We start from the raw sequence: 14,405 nt of genomic DNA on the forward strand, positions 1-14,405 counted from the left end.
CCAGAAGGGAAGAGGAGCCTAGCCCCTTATTAGTTTGCACACCGGGGGACACCAGAATGGAAGCGGAGCCTACCCCCCTTTGTACTGCCACAGTTTTCTCACCACCCTGCTGTTAAGACTTTTCTGACCCACGACTCTCCTCGGACTCTGCTCCACAGTGCACCCGGGATGCTGCACACCGCGCTGCGCTGCTGTAGCTCGCAGTAATCATGGGCAAAGAGATACAGTGAAGTGAGTTGAGACACATGACTCAGCTCAGTGGAGTGTCTCCAGCAGGGGTTAAAGTGAGCCGGAACGGGGCGGAACTGTGTCCCGTCAGTTCCACTTGGAGACGGAACGTAGTTCCACCTCCTCCGGCTCAACTAACCCGATGTGTGACCGCACAGGGAGATGCTGGGAGCCCGCTGAGATTGTGTTACCTGCGGTACCCGGCTCTCCCTGCATAGCGGAAGCTGGCGGCAGGAGCTCAGTACTGAGCTCCGGCTTCTGGCTCCCGGCTCAGTCAGTGCACGCTATGAGAGAGACTTCATGACGTCTCTCTCATAGTGCTGGGGATCGGACGCCGGGGAGGATCACAGCGGTCGGACGTGGGAGCGGGGCTTGGTAAGTATGGTGGATTTAAAAAACAAACAAACATGTGTGACTGTATTAGCAGCGTGGCTACAGGGGGCTAACCACTGGGGGCAATCTACAGGGGGATTACCACAGGGTGGCAATCTACTGGGAGCAAGCTACAGGGGGGCTAACTACTGGTGGCAATCTACTGGGAGCAAGCTACAGGGGGCTAACCACTGGGGGCAATCTACTGGGGGCTATACTACAAGGGGCAAACTACAAGGTGGCATTACTACTTGGGGCAAACTACTGGGGGCTAAACTACAGGGGCGCATTACTACTGGGGGCATAACTACAGGGGTGCATTACTACTGGGGGCATAACTACAGGGGCACATTACTACTGGGGGCATAACTAAAGGGGCGCATTACTACTGGGAGCATAACTACAGCTGCGCATCACTACAAGGGGCATTACTACTGGGGGCTAAACTACTGGGGGCATTACTACAGGGGGGCTAAACTACAGGGGGGTTAAACTACAAGGGGGCAAACTACAGGGGGGTATTACTACTGGGGGCATAACTATGGGGGCTAAACTACTGGGGGCATTACTACAGGTGACATTACTACTGGGGGCAATACTACACAGGGGCATTACTAATGGGGGCACTACTAATTAGGTCATTGTAAAGGGGGCACTTCATAAGGGGCATCACTCCTGGGGACATAAGGGGCATTACTACTGGGGGCATTCCATAAGGGGCACCACTACTATGGGCTCTATATGAGGAACACTACCACTGTGGGCACAACCAGTACAGTGGACACTGAATAAGGAGCACTACTACTGTGGGCATTGTAAAAGGGGCGCTACTGCTGTGGGCACTGGGGGAAGGGGGGGGGGGTGAGTTCCACCACCTCTCTAGGACCACTTTAAGCACTGGTCTCGGTACATGGCTCTTATGTAATGCATTGCAGACTGTGCACATGCAGTGAGTGCAGAGACTGCTGGCAGTGCTGGGACTCGTGGAGAAAGTAACTCAGACGGTATACGATCTTTAGGTCGACCATTGAAGGTCGACAGTGAGCAGGTCGACACATACGTAGGTCGACATGGTCATTAGTTCGACACAGTTGTTTGGGGGGGTTTCAGGACTTTTTCATACCTCCTCTATCGACGTGAGCATAGAGTTGGTTAGAAACCTTGTGGCGAGCGTAGCGAGACACCGCACCCGAAGTGAATACGTTTCAATTGTTGGTGGTCCCAGATGGAAATTCAGATCAAACCTCCCCCCCCCCAAAAAAATAAAAAAAAACATAAAAAATGTGTTGACTCTTTGTGTGTCGACCTTGCCCATGCCGACCTTCCATGCATGTCGACCTAGTCAGTGTCGACCTACTCACTATCGACCTTCAGTGATCGACCTAGTGACTGTCGACCTGGACAGGGTCGATCCATTGATCCACACCTGACTCAGACATCTGGGAGTGGGTCAGCTATTCAGCTGCACTGAATGAATAAATTAATCTGATCCATCTCAGTATCAGCAGTGGTAAAAGTGGGCCGGAATGGGGCAGAACTGCGTTCCATCACCTCTAATTGCAGGCGGAACAAAGTTCTGCCTTCGCCCGGCTGTAGCATCAAGTCCCTGCTCCATTGTAAAGGTGACAGTGGCCACCAGCCAATTCCGGCTTGCGGATCAGCAGCAGCACCATTCAAAAGAAGGGGCGGTTTTTTTAAAATCTCGCCTGAGCCAATCACGGCTCACGGACCGCCAGCCAATGAGAAGCTGCCAAGTGGCAGCTTCTTATTAGCTGGCAGTCTGGGAGCCGTGAATGGCGCACAATCGGCGCCAAATTCAAAGTGCCCTCTCTCCCCCCCTCCGCCAGGGAGGTTACAGTGCCCGATCTCCACCGCTGCCGCAGCCACCGGAGTGTGAGCCACGGGCTGTAATGCCCGATCCACCCCCGCAGCCGCCAGAGTTTACTGTGAGGCTGAGCGGCGGGCAGTAATGCCCGTACCCACTCCCCATCTCCCTGCCAGCGCATACAGCTTAAAGTCCACCCCACCCCTAAGCTTAGTGACCTGTGGGCTGTAATGCTCTCCCAACCTCCACCGGACCGCTGTCTGCAAGTGAGTGATGGTCCGAGGCCCTATCCTAACCGTGGCACACCCCTGGGTGTCTGGCAGCAGGGACAACTCGCCCTCCACATGAAGACCTTCAGGTACTGTAACTGCTGCTACATTTCACAGCTCTGGGTTCCCAGTCTTTCTGCTGCTGCTGCTGATATTCTCTCTCTCTCTCCGTGTTGCTCTCTCACTCTCCATGTCGCTCTCTTTTGCCATGTCTCCCCCTCATCTCTCTCTCTTTTGCCATGACTCTCTCTCTTTTGCCACGTGTCTCTCTCTTTCTCTTTTGCCATGTCTCTCTCTCTCTCGCAATGTCTCTATCTCCATGTCTCTCACCTTCTCTTGCCATGTCACTCTTTTTGTCTTCCTTCTCACGTCTCTTTCCCTCCCTTCCCATGTCTCTCTCTCTTGCCATGTCTCTCTCTCTCTTTTGCCATGTCTCTCTGTCTCTCTCTTTCTCTTGCAATGTCTCTATCTCCATGTCTCTCTCACCCTCTCTTGCCATGTCACTCTTTTTGTCTTCCTTCCCACGTACCTCTCGCCCTCCCTTCCCATGTCTCTCTCTCTCTCTCTTGCCATGTCTCCCTCTCGCCATGTTTCTCCATCCCCTAGTATCTCTCTCTCTTTGTCTTGTTCCCTTCTCATGTCTCTCTCTCTTTATAGAAATATCCAGCACCTGCCGTGCTCATAAGCAGTACATGTTTATAATATGGCGGCACGCGGAAACTTGATAAAGTGCAAAAGCTGCTGTTTATTTCAATAAATAGAACCCTTTTCCACTTTATCAAAACTCTGTGTGTGTGTATATATATATATATATATATCAGGAAAACCCCCTCATAAAATCCTGCGTTTGCCCCTGGAGGGGGCTCTACCTGCCGTACTGTGTAAAAGGGGGCTCTGTCTGCCGTACTGTGTAAAAGGGGGCTTTGTCTGCCATACTGTGCAAAAGGGGGCTTTGTCTGCCGTACTGTGTAAAAGGGACCTCTGTCAGCCATACTGTGTAAAAGGGGGCTCTGTCTCTCTTACTGTGTATAAGGGGGACTCTGCCAGCCATACTGTATAAAATGGGGCTCTGCCTGCCGTACTGTGTAAAATGGGGCTCTGCCTGCCACACTTTGTGTAAGGGGTTGTGTAAAATGGGGCTCTGCCTGCCGTACTGTGTAAAATGGGGCTCTGCCTGCCATACTTTGTGTAAGGGGTTGTGCAAAAGGGGGCTATGACTGCCATACTGTATAAAAGGGTACTCTACCTGTCATAATGTGTAAAAGGGAGCTCTACCTGGTGTAATGCATGATAGGGGCTCTACCTGGTATAATGTGTGTAAGTGGTGCTGCTTTGTGGCGTAATTTGAATAATGGAGATTACTGTGCAGCGTAATATGAATTGATATTGTTTTGTGGCCACGCCCCTTCCCCCTATATTTTTGTCCCTGGTCCTGTTTTAAAAATGGGGGGGCACCAATGCTCTTTCTTGCACACAGCGCTAAAATGTATGGACTCAAGGAGAGTGACAAACAAAGGAAACAAGAAAGCAGAAGGGACACATAGAAGACATAAGAGAGGTGAGCACAGGTTGTTGAACATATATTGCTATATTGTGAACCAAATCTAAAATTAGGAGGAACTGATGTGGGCATTGTGTGTGTAAGTGGCTCTGCTATTGTGGGCATTGTGTGTGTAAAGGGCACTAGTAAGTGGGGCGGGCATTGTGAATAAGATTGTGCTACTGTGAAGCATTATTTTGAACTGGTGGTACTTTTGTGTGGTCACGCCCCTTCCTTGTGAGGGGCACGCTAAGCAGGAGTGGTTGTGGGCGAGGTGAGTTTCCCCACCTCTCCAGGACCACTTTAAGCCCTGAGTATCAGTTTCACAGGCAGTCAGTGCTCAGTGACTCAGACCTCTGGTAGTGTGTCAGCTATTCAGCTGCACTGAATGAATCAGTAATGAAATTAATCTGATCCATCTCCACTATTCAGCTGCACTGGATGAATCAGCAATGAATCCTAAGGGGGAGATCCAATTATCCCAGGTAAAACATCGGGTCTGAAAAATTTTCCGATGTTTCACCGGTTTCGCCTGTAAAAAAAAAACCCTTCTCCTGAAAACACACAGGTTCAGTGAAACCTGTGTGTTTTCGTGTGAAACTGCCCCGTCTTCGGACGAAAACGGCCTGTTTCCGGGTATTCTGCTTCGCCTGCTGGAGGCAGGTGAAACAAAATCCCTGATAAACCAGCGCGTGCCGCCGCTTATCGGGGCTAATTAGCTAGCCCCCGGCGGGACAATTAATTTACCAGGGCTAATTGGATATCCCCCTATGAGTCTCCACTGAGTTATTCACTGTCGCAACTCATTGTCACAGGAAGTCAGGCACAGCAGCAGAAGCAGCAGCCCTGACACAGAGCAGCATCACACTGTTCCCTCCCAGTGGGTGTCACCCTGGAGTGCTGCCACCCAATCACTGTGACTGACTCAGAGAGGCTACTGGGGGCCGTCTCAACACACCAAACTGTGAGTGACTCGAATCATTCCAACTTCTAAATGATTCGACTCAATGGGGGGAATTCAAATGTTTGAAAAGTCGGTTGGGTGTCTATTTTTTCCTGTCTATTAGATAAGAAAAAACAGACACCCAACTGACTTTTCAAACAATTGAATATCCTTCAATATGTTGAGACAACAACTCAGTAGACATCTCTAGCTTGCAGGTGAAGCCCCTCCTCTGGTCCTTGGTGGCTTCCATCTCAATACCCACCCAAATTGGCTGTCCAGCAGGGGTCTTCTCCAGGTCCTTCTTGGGGCTTCCCTTGCGCTGTCTGCCTGTGCTACAAGGATCCTCTCACAGGGTCTTTATGACTGCAGTTCTGGGGACTTTCAGCCAGAGTCTCTTCAGGGGTCCTTGTGACGGCTCCACACAGCAGGAATCCTTACACTGCAGCAATGTCCACAGCAGTCCACAGCCGCTGACCCCCAGTTTTCTCCTGCCATCTCTGTCCTCCTGGCCGCTAATCACCTACTCTCCTTGCCAGACCCCACCCTGCCTTACTAGTGGGTACATTACTGCCCTCCTCACAGGCAGGCTCCTATCTGTGCGTCTCTGAACTACATGGCTGCTCCTGCACAGGTACACTTCCCATCTATGTGAGCACTCTGTCTCCAGTCCCCTCAGCTTCCTCTTTTTATCCCTCTTGCTGCTGCTTGGTCCGCCTCCTGCCTCAGGGTCTGCAGCATCTCACTGGCTTGAGGTTCCCTGGTACCAGCCAGACCAAGCACTCCTCAGCCCTGCAACCTAAACCTCCAATCCTCTGGGAAGGGGAGGCCTTCCCGGGTAAAGGCTGTTGCTGGCCAAGGGAAACTTTTCTTATGGGTGGCACCAAACTCCCTGTCAGCTAGCCTGACAGGGTCATTGAAAGTTCAACCTCACTGCTTCCATGAGCTATATTGAGGCAGCAGTGCTATAGGGGTTAAAAAAACACAGGGGAGGTCTTTTTAAATGATAACAATGGGGGTATTACACACTTATAACAGTTATCAAATTCTCCAGATACCTGACACCTGTAACATCTGCATTTTGTCAAATGTTAGATGGAATGCATGATGTGAGGGTAATAGGGTGTACTGTGAAGTTATTAGGGATTTATTGCTATATATTTTCTCTTTCCCCCCGCCCCCCGTAATACCTTACACTGATTAGTCGCATGTCTTTACGTTGGAAATGCCGAACCTATCCCACTCCAGCCCCACATCCCAAAAATATCTCTTGCAACACCCCAGGTAAAAAGAAAAACTTTCTTTGTCTCTGCTAGTCACAGCGAAAGAATTGTCTGTTTTTACCATGAATTAAGAGTTTTTTTAATTCTTCGGCAGGCACTCTCGGAAACATTTGCGCATGCATGGTTTGTTAGACTTAAAACTCGGATTAAAGGCTCACAGGTCACCCCCCCCCCCCCATCATCCTCAAAGTAAATAAGAGGACAAAATATTTATAAAATTTCATCAGCAGCCAGGTGGTTTTATTAAATAGGGAGAAGCTCTATCTCCAGAAAAATACATAAATTATTTCCTGGGTAAAGTCTCCAGTTTGTAAATAGACCTATTAATGTAGACATAAATAGAAGTATACACAATGTTTTTCAGAATATTCTGAGCGAAGCGAGCCATGCGAGGGGACATGGTGCACTATTTGGGGTTCACTATCACTTTACGAAGAAAACAACACCAAAAAAGTAAAAAAACTCATGTCGACCTAGTACATGTCGGCCTAATGACCATGTTGACCTAGTGACCATGTCGACCTAAAGCATGTTGACCAATAGTGGTCGACCTAATGTCTGTCGACCTAAGTCTTAGGTTGACCTAGGGCAGTACGCATGGTGTAATGGTTAGCATTACTGCCTAACAGCACTGAGGTCACGGGTTTGATTCCCACCATGGCCCTAACTGTGTGGAGTTTGTATATTCTCCCCGTACGTGTGTGGGTTTCCTCCAGGTACTTCGGTTTCCTCCCACAATCCAAAAATATACTGGTAGGTGAATTGGCTCCCAACAAAATTAACCCTAGTGAATGTGGCTGTACTGTATGTACATGTGATAGGGAATCTAGATTGTAAGCTCCACTGGGGCAGGGACTGATGTGAATGGGCAAATATTCTCTGTAAAAGCGCTGCGGAATATGTGTGCACTATATAAATAACTTATTAAATAAATAATAAATACGTTTTGTCGACCTAATGACCCATACCCGGACAAAGGGTAAGCGATAGTCATCCAAGATCGTGACAAATACATTTTGGAAATTGACACAGAATTATCGGACATGTCCACCTATTGTCATTTGCAGAGAAATCCAACCAGTGGTTACAAGAAAGAATTGGGTGCAATCCTGTTGAAAGCAAAGAATGATGGGCACATCAATGAAAGGTTACATACAGCATTAATACAGCCCTTTCCCATCACTCCGGCTATATATACTATACCTAAACTTCACAAAGACCCTCACAATCCCCCGGGCAGACCCATCATATCTGCAAGGGGGTCCCTGTCACAAACAGTGTCACAATTTTTGGATCACTTGTTGCAACCGTTAATTGTCTATCAGAGTACGTATTTAAAGACACCACGCATTTGTTACAGTTGTTGAATGACAATCCAGAGGTTCCCAATGGCACAATTATGTGTACATTGGATGTCAAAAGTTTATATACGGTAATTCCCCATGATTTATGGGCCCTACACACTGGCAGATAAAATAGAACGATATGAACGTTCTCATTCATAAATGAATGAGAACTCGTTCATATCGTTCTGTGTGTAGGCACCAATGATTAACGATGTGCGGCCCCGCGCTCGTTAATCATTGGTGCCCTGTCGCTTATGCATGCAGGCCAATATGGACGAGATTGTCCATATTAGCGTGCAGTGCTATGGTGCCGGGTGATGGGGGGAGTGAAGAAACTTCACTCCCCCGTCACTGCCCCCCCCTCTGCCGCCAGGTCGCCCGTCGGCTGTATCTGCCGTCGGGGAGCTCGGCGGCGGATCACTCAATGTGTAGGGCCCATTAGGATTGGCTACCATGGATTCTTTCTTACAAGATAATTCATTCACTGGTTTGGAGTACACTTTGACACACAATTATTTTTTGCACAATGAATATTATTAAAAAAAGAACTAAAACCAGGCGCTAATATATCACCCACACAACCTGGTGATCGTGTACCAATAATTTAAGGAAAATTCAATACGCTGCAGTAGAGTGCTTGACTTGGGGTCAACAAGTCAAAAAACAAGCACTGGAAGTCCCGAGTGCCAGTAACCAAGAAACTCTTTCTTCTATGTATTAAAATATATAAAATATATGGAATAATAAGTTTGGTTTATTGAACTTTCAGTCATAACATATCATTTAAAGCGCAAGAGGGTATTTGTTAGACAATGAATATTATTATTTACAGTTAAACGGCTGCACTATGGGGTTGAATGTGGTGCCGGCATACGCCAATGTATTTATGTTCACGGAAGAAAAGAAATCATTTTTTGCATCTACTGAGATTTCAGACAACATCCTTCTCTACAAATGATATATCGATGTTTTCCTATTATTTTGGACAGGCACAGAGAAACAACTACTTGGACTTTTGGGACACATTGATAACATGCAAACCCCCTTTAAATTGACAGCCAAATATAGTCAAACAAGCATTAATTACTTGGATGTTAATATTTGGATTGAACAGAACCAAATTGTGACTTCGGTGTATATTAAACCTACAGATTGCAACACACTGCTAAAGCATAGCAGTTTTCATCCTCCTACCCTAAAGAAGGGATTGCCAAAATCTCAATTATTTAGGGTGGCAAGAATCACCAGCAATCCATTAGAATTGGATTCAGCCTTAGATATAGTTGTGGAGAAATGTAAGCATCGCAGCTACAATCACCGGCAGTCATTACATCAAAAGAACGAGGTCCTTCAAATTCCTAGGAGCAATTTACTGTCTCCACAAGTAAAATCTGAGAATAAAAGGAAAATTCCTCTCATCACACAATTTACCACAGCAAGTACAGTTATAAGAAGAGCCACGAAGGTGTTGTGGCCCATAGTTATCAGTGACAGTAAGTTACCATGCTTCAAGGGCAAAACTATCATGCCGAGTTACAGGAGAGAAAATAATTTGCGTGATGTATTCGTAAAAACTGACGTCACTAGGAGATCAACGAATATCCAGAAGTAGGGATGCTTTAGATGTTCTCCTTGTGAGACTTGTATCTACCTGGTACCTGGGACTTTCTTTGTACATCCAGTCACAAAAAGGAAACACAGGATACACCACTATTTATCATGCTCCACACAGTTTGTAGTGTATGTAATATGGTGCCCCTGTAATTTAGTGTATGTTGGGCAAACCATCCGTTCTTTAAAGGAACAGATGGCATTGCACTGTTCTGCTATTAGAGCAGCTTTAGCAGGCAAACACAATGACCAACCAGTTGCCCGGCATTTTAAAAATGCCAAACATGAATTGTCTGATCTTAGATATATGATCTTGGATCATATCCCTGTGATGGTCCGTGGTAGGGACTGTGCGAGAATTTTGGCACAAAGAGAAGCCAGGTGGATATTTAATTTCAATTCTTTATCTCCACATGGCTTAAATGAGCAATTACCTTGCAATATATTCCTTTGAATTTATTAAGATATACATATAGCACTTCATATTTCTGCATTCCCATATCCTATCAAGAGTTATTTCACTTAGGCAGCCTGGGTACATCTTCAGTTGGGCTAGAACCGTATTATATTGTTAATTAGTACAGGTTGAGTATCCCATATCCAAATATTCCGAAATACGGAATATTCCGAAATACAGACTTTTTTTTATTGAGAGTGAGATAGTGAAACCTTTGTTTTCTGATGGCTCAATGTACACAAACTTTGTTCAATACACACAGTTATTAAAAATATTGTATTAAATGACCTTTAGGCTGTGTGTATAAGGTGTATATGAAACAAATGAATTGTGTGAATGTATGCACACTTTGTTTAATGCACAAAGTTACAAAAAATATTGGCTAAAATGACCTTCAGGCTGTGTGTATAAGGTGTATATGAAACATAAATGCATTCTGTGTTTAGATTTAGTTCCCATCACCATGATATCTCATTATGGTATGCAATTATTCCAAACTACGGAAAAATCCGATATCCAAAATACCTCTGGTCCCAAGCATTTTGGATAAGGGATACTCAACCTGTACTGATATTATTAATATTTGTTATGCTGCTGCAGACATGTACTTATTCTTTTATGTATCTATACATTAGCACTCTTCACCAGCACTTTATCACTTTGTTTATTTCCTCAGCCTGGCACTCCCCCGTTTTCGAGCGAGGGCCGGTGGTTGTTTTGATGTTGCTTGGCAACAGAGAGACACTGCAACGAGTTGATATGTGCAGACACGTTCACGTGACCGGAAGTATATAGAGCCAATAAATTTGGACCTAGCTGCGGGGTAAACCTTACACCTACTTTAATCTCCCCTAAATCTGTTGAATTACAATGTGTCAAGTATGATTTGTGAGTATATTCTTTTTAGCAGTTCCTGCGTATCAAATGCAATTTTCCATTACATTTCAAGAATGCTTCATTTAATTACATGGTTGAAATATGCAAATATATAGTTGACTTTACCTCTTTGTCCGTATATTTTCAGAAAATTGTCATTTAATATGAAATTAGGCGTCAGATGTATGTATTTTCCCTTTTCCCCACAGCCACCATATTGCAAAGTATATGGGAAATCACGGTCAATTAACGGATCAGCTATGATAACATCAGCCTAGAGAGAAATAAAGCAAATCAGTAAGTCATTTTTTCCTGCTAATCTCGGTATACATATCAGCTGGAGCCCCTAGATCTCATACTGCTGAAGGGAACTATTTTTTTACATGCTAATCATTAAAGGCACAACATATATAACAGTTAGGCCCAGATTTTTCTTGGAGAGTGATCAATTGCACAGTGATAAGGTACCAACCAACCAGCTCCTACTTGCCATGTTACAGGCGGTGTTTGAAATAGGACAGCTAGGAGCTGATTGGTTGGTACTTTATCACTGTTCAATATATAACTTATCTGGGCCTTATTGTATAATTTTTTACCACACAAAGATATACACCATCTCAGTACACCTATATAATTTCTGCAATTTCAAGCCACTGTTAAAAGCGGGAGTGGTATGCCGATGCCCATATCTTGGCAGCATACCGACGCCGGGATCCAGGTGGGGGGAGGGGGGGGGGGGTGAGTGCAGCAAGCCCTTTGCAGTGTTAATAGTCCCTGTTGGGGTAGTGAGGGGGCGGGATTTTGGGTCTGCTGACCGCCAGTCACATGAATACCACCTGTTAAAAGCACATATTGGGAGAGAGCAACACATTATTGTAGTAGTAGTAATAATAATAATAATAATAATAATAATAAATAATTACAACAAAAAGTTTAATTATATAGTGCTTTTATCCAATTATTGTGAAAAAAATTGCTTTGCATTTAATACATATGCAGTGCGCATGAATGTTACATTCCTATAACAGATTTGTGTCAAAGATGATGTACTACACACACATGTATAAGAACTGCCGTTTCACATTCAATTGAGCAGTTGCTATAATTATAAATAGGGATGTGCTGACCGCGTGAATATTCCCCAACCTTCCTGATTCGGCGAGATAGTTACACCCTTCCGTGCTTTGCAAGATGTCTCCACTGCATTTTGCATTCAAAACAATGCCTTTCTCTTGTAAAAACACCTGCTGTGGTGTCGGACTGGGACATGAAGGACCCACCAGGGCACTGCACTAGTGATAGGAGCTCATGCTTAAGGGGTGTGGCCAGTTATCAGGGGATGAGACCAGCCCGTACAGAGGCTTGAACTGCCATTAGAAACCATGTCTCTGACCCCCTAATAGTAAGTACCTGTGTATAATTTGAGTGTACTGTCTGGAACCTGACGTTAAAGGAAGGGGTGGGGCCATCTGGCAATGGGAACCACCGGATATTTCCTCTGTACCCCTGTTGGCCAGCCCGACCCTGTGGGGAATGGACACGCATACTATATTGCAGTCACTATCCCAATGCCCTGTGACCAATATCTCCCTCATGTCCCTACTAAATGGACTGTTATAATGATGGGGAGGTATGCATGAGGCAAGGAGAGAGAGAGGCAGTAAAAATTTTCAGTTTGTCTTTAGAATGGGAGTTTATATTAGTTTGTTACCTTACATTTTAATTGCTTGTGTAGTTCCTGTGTTTATTAATTAGTTTACAGTATTTGCTTTAAGGGCTCAAGTACAGATGGCAACTGTGACAATAGCATTGGATACAGACATTGGCGTAACTAGTATAGGTGCAGGGGATGCAGCTGCTAATGCTATGGGACCCGAGTTGTCACAGGGGCCCGGTGCCTGCTGCTCACACTGAAAGTCAGTAGTCACGTAGTTGCTGCAGCTGCACTATTACAAGTAAGAGCCAGCAGCTGCAAGGATGCTGCCTGCTCTCTAACTGTCTGGACGTCCATGGCTCCCCCTACTGGGTGGGTGGTATTTAAAGTAGGCGGTGGCTGCTGCTCTCCTCTCTCTTTCTGCTAGCCGCATGGTGAGGACTTTGGTGGGAAGCGCTCAGTCCTGCTCAGTCCTAGTTAGAGTACCACCAATAATTTGCAGGCATGTTCAGCACATGACCAGTGTTGCCAATCGTCGGGCATGCAGGCAGTGCAGGGCAGCCAAAGCTGCAGGTGGGGATGCCTTTGCCGCTGACCATCTGGGGGACAACTGGGGTAAAGAAGTGAGTGTTGCACGGAGGTAGCTACCTGTATTGTACATTGCTACTTGTTGAATAACGATAGCTATGTAAATGGAAATGACCTACCATTTATATGGGGCATGTCTGTCATGCCTTCCAGCATCGAGCGTCTGGTTTTGAATAACTTGAAAACTGTGACTGGCCCCCAACTGGACCCCCTACAGTTCACCTATCGATCAAAACGGTGTGTCGAGGATGCAGTCAACCTGGGCCTGCACTACATTCTACAGCACCTAGTCATTCCCGGTACCTACGCGAGGGTCCTGTTTGTCGATTTCAGCTCGGCCTTCAATATAATTGTCCCCAGCATCCTCCACCCAAAATTACTTCGCCTAGGGGTCCCAGAAGCTACCTGTTCCTGGATAATAGACTTCCTGACAGACAGAACACAGGTTGCGAAAGTGGGGGAATTCACCTCTCAAGAGCAGTCCATTAGTACAGGGGCCCCTCAGGGCTCTGTCCTCCCACCCCTGTTCTTCTCCTTGTATACAAATGACTGCACCTCAGAGGCGCAATCAGTAAAGATCATCAAATTTGCCGACGACACCACCGTCATCGGCCTCATCAAGGACAGGGACGAATCGGCCTATAGACGGGAAGTAGACCAGTTGGCCCAGTGGTGCATCCACAACAACCTTGCGCTCAACCCCCTCAAAACTGTCAAGATGATAGTGGACTTCAGGAAAAAGTCAACTAGTGCACCTCCGCTAACTATTGCTGACAGTGTGGACTCCTTCAAGTTTCTAGGGACCACAATCTCCTGGGAACTTAAATGGCTGTCCAAAGCTGATGCCACTGTCGGGAAAGCGCAGCAGAGGTTGTTCTTCCTCAGGCAACTAAGGAAGTTCAACATCCCACAGAAGCATCAGCTCCTCTTCTACTCCACGATTGTGGAGTCGGTACTGTGCTCCTCGATACTGGTATGGTACAGCTCCGCCAGCACGAGGGACAGATGCAGGCTCCAAAAGGTGGTCAGAACCACAGAGAAGATCATCGGGGACGACCTTCCCTCAGTCCAGGACCTGTACCTGTCCAGAGCTAAAAAGCGGGCAACGAAGATAGTAAAAGACCAGCTACACCCCGGCCACAGCATGTTTAACTTGCTTCCTTCAGGCAGGTGTTACAGGGCCGTCCCCGCCAGGTCCACCAGAAGCCTCAAAAGTTTCTTTCCCCAAGCGGTCCGCCTGCTGAACTCCTGAACATTGACTGACTAGACGTACATGTAACTAACTTGTGTCCCTAAGTTATGCCTATCTGTCTGACTTTACTTGCCCCCACACTCCACCCCCACCTGCTTATCTGTTACCTACTTGGCTGTTGTATAGCAAACCGAAGACAAATTCCTAGTATATGCAAGTAT

The 14,405-nt window shown here is 46.4% G+C and overlaps 1 protein-coding gene across 1 annotated transcript in view; it reads right to left on the reverse strand.

Moving 5' to 3' along the window:
• The window catches only part of LOC134957797 (calcium-activated chloride channel regulator 1-like), a 141,387-nt gene that overhangs the window by 110,434 nt on the left and 16,548 nt on the right, over positions 1–14,405 (reverse strand). Inside the window, exon 3 of the mRNA XM_063939965.1 lies at positions 10,877–11,024. Coding sequence (XP_063796035.1) covers positions 10,877–11,024 — 148 coding nt within the window. The remainder of the gene's footprint in view (positions 1–10,876; positions 11,025–14,405) is intronic.

This window comes from Pseudophryne corroboree, chromosome 9 (assembly GCF_028390025.1).
Source record: "Pseudophryne corroboree isolate aPseCor3 chromosome 9, aPseCor3.hap2, whole genome shotgun sequence".
Classification (NCBI taxonomy): domain Eukaryota; kingdom Metazoa; phylum Chordata; class Amphibia; order Anura; family Myobatrachidae; genus Pseudophryne; species Pseudophryne corroboree.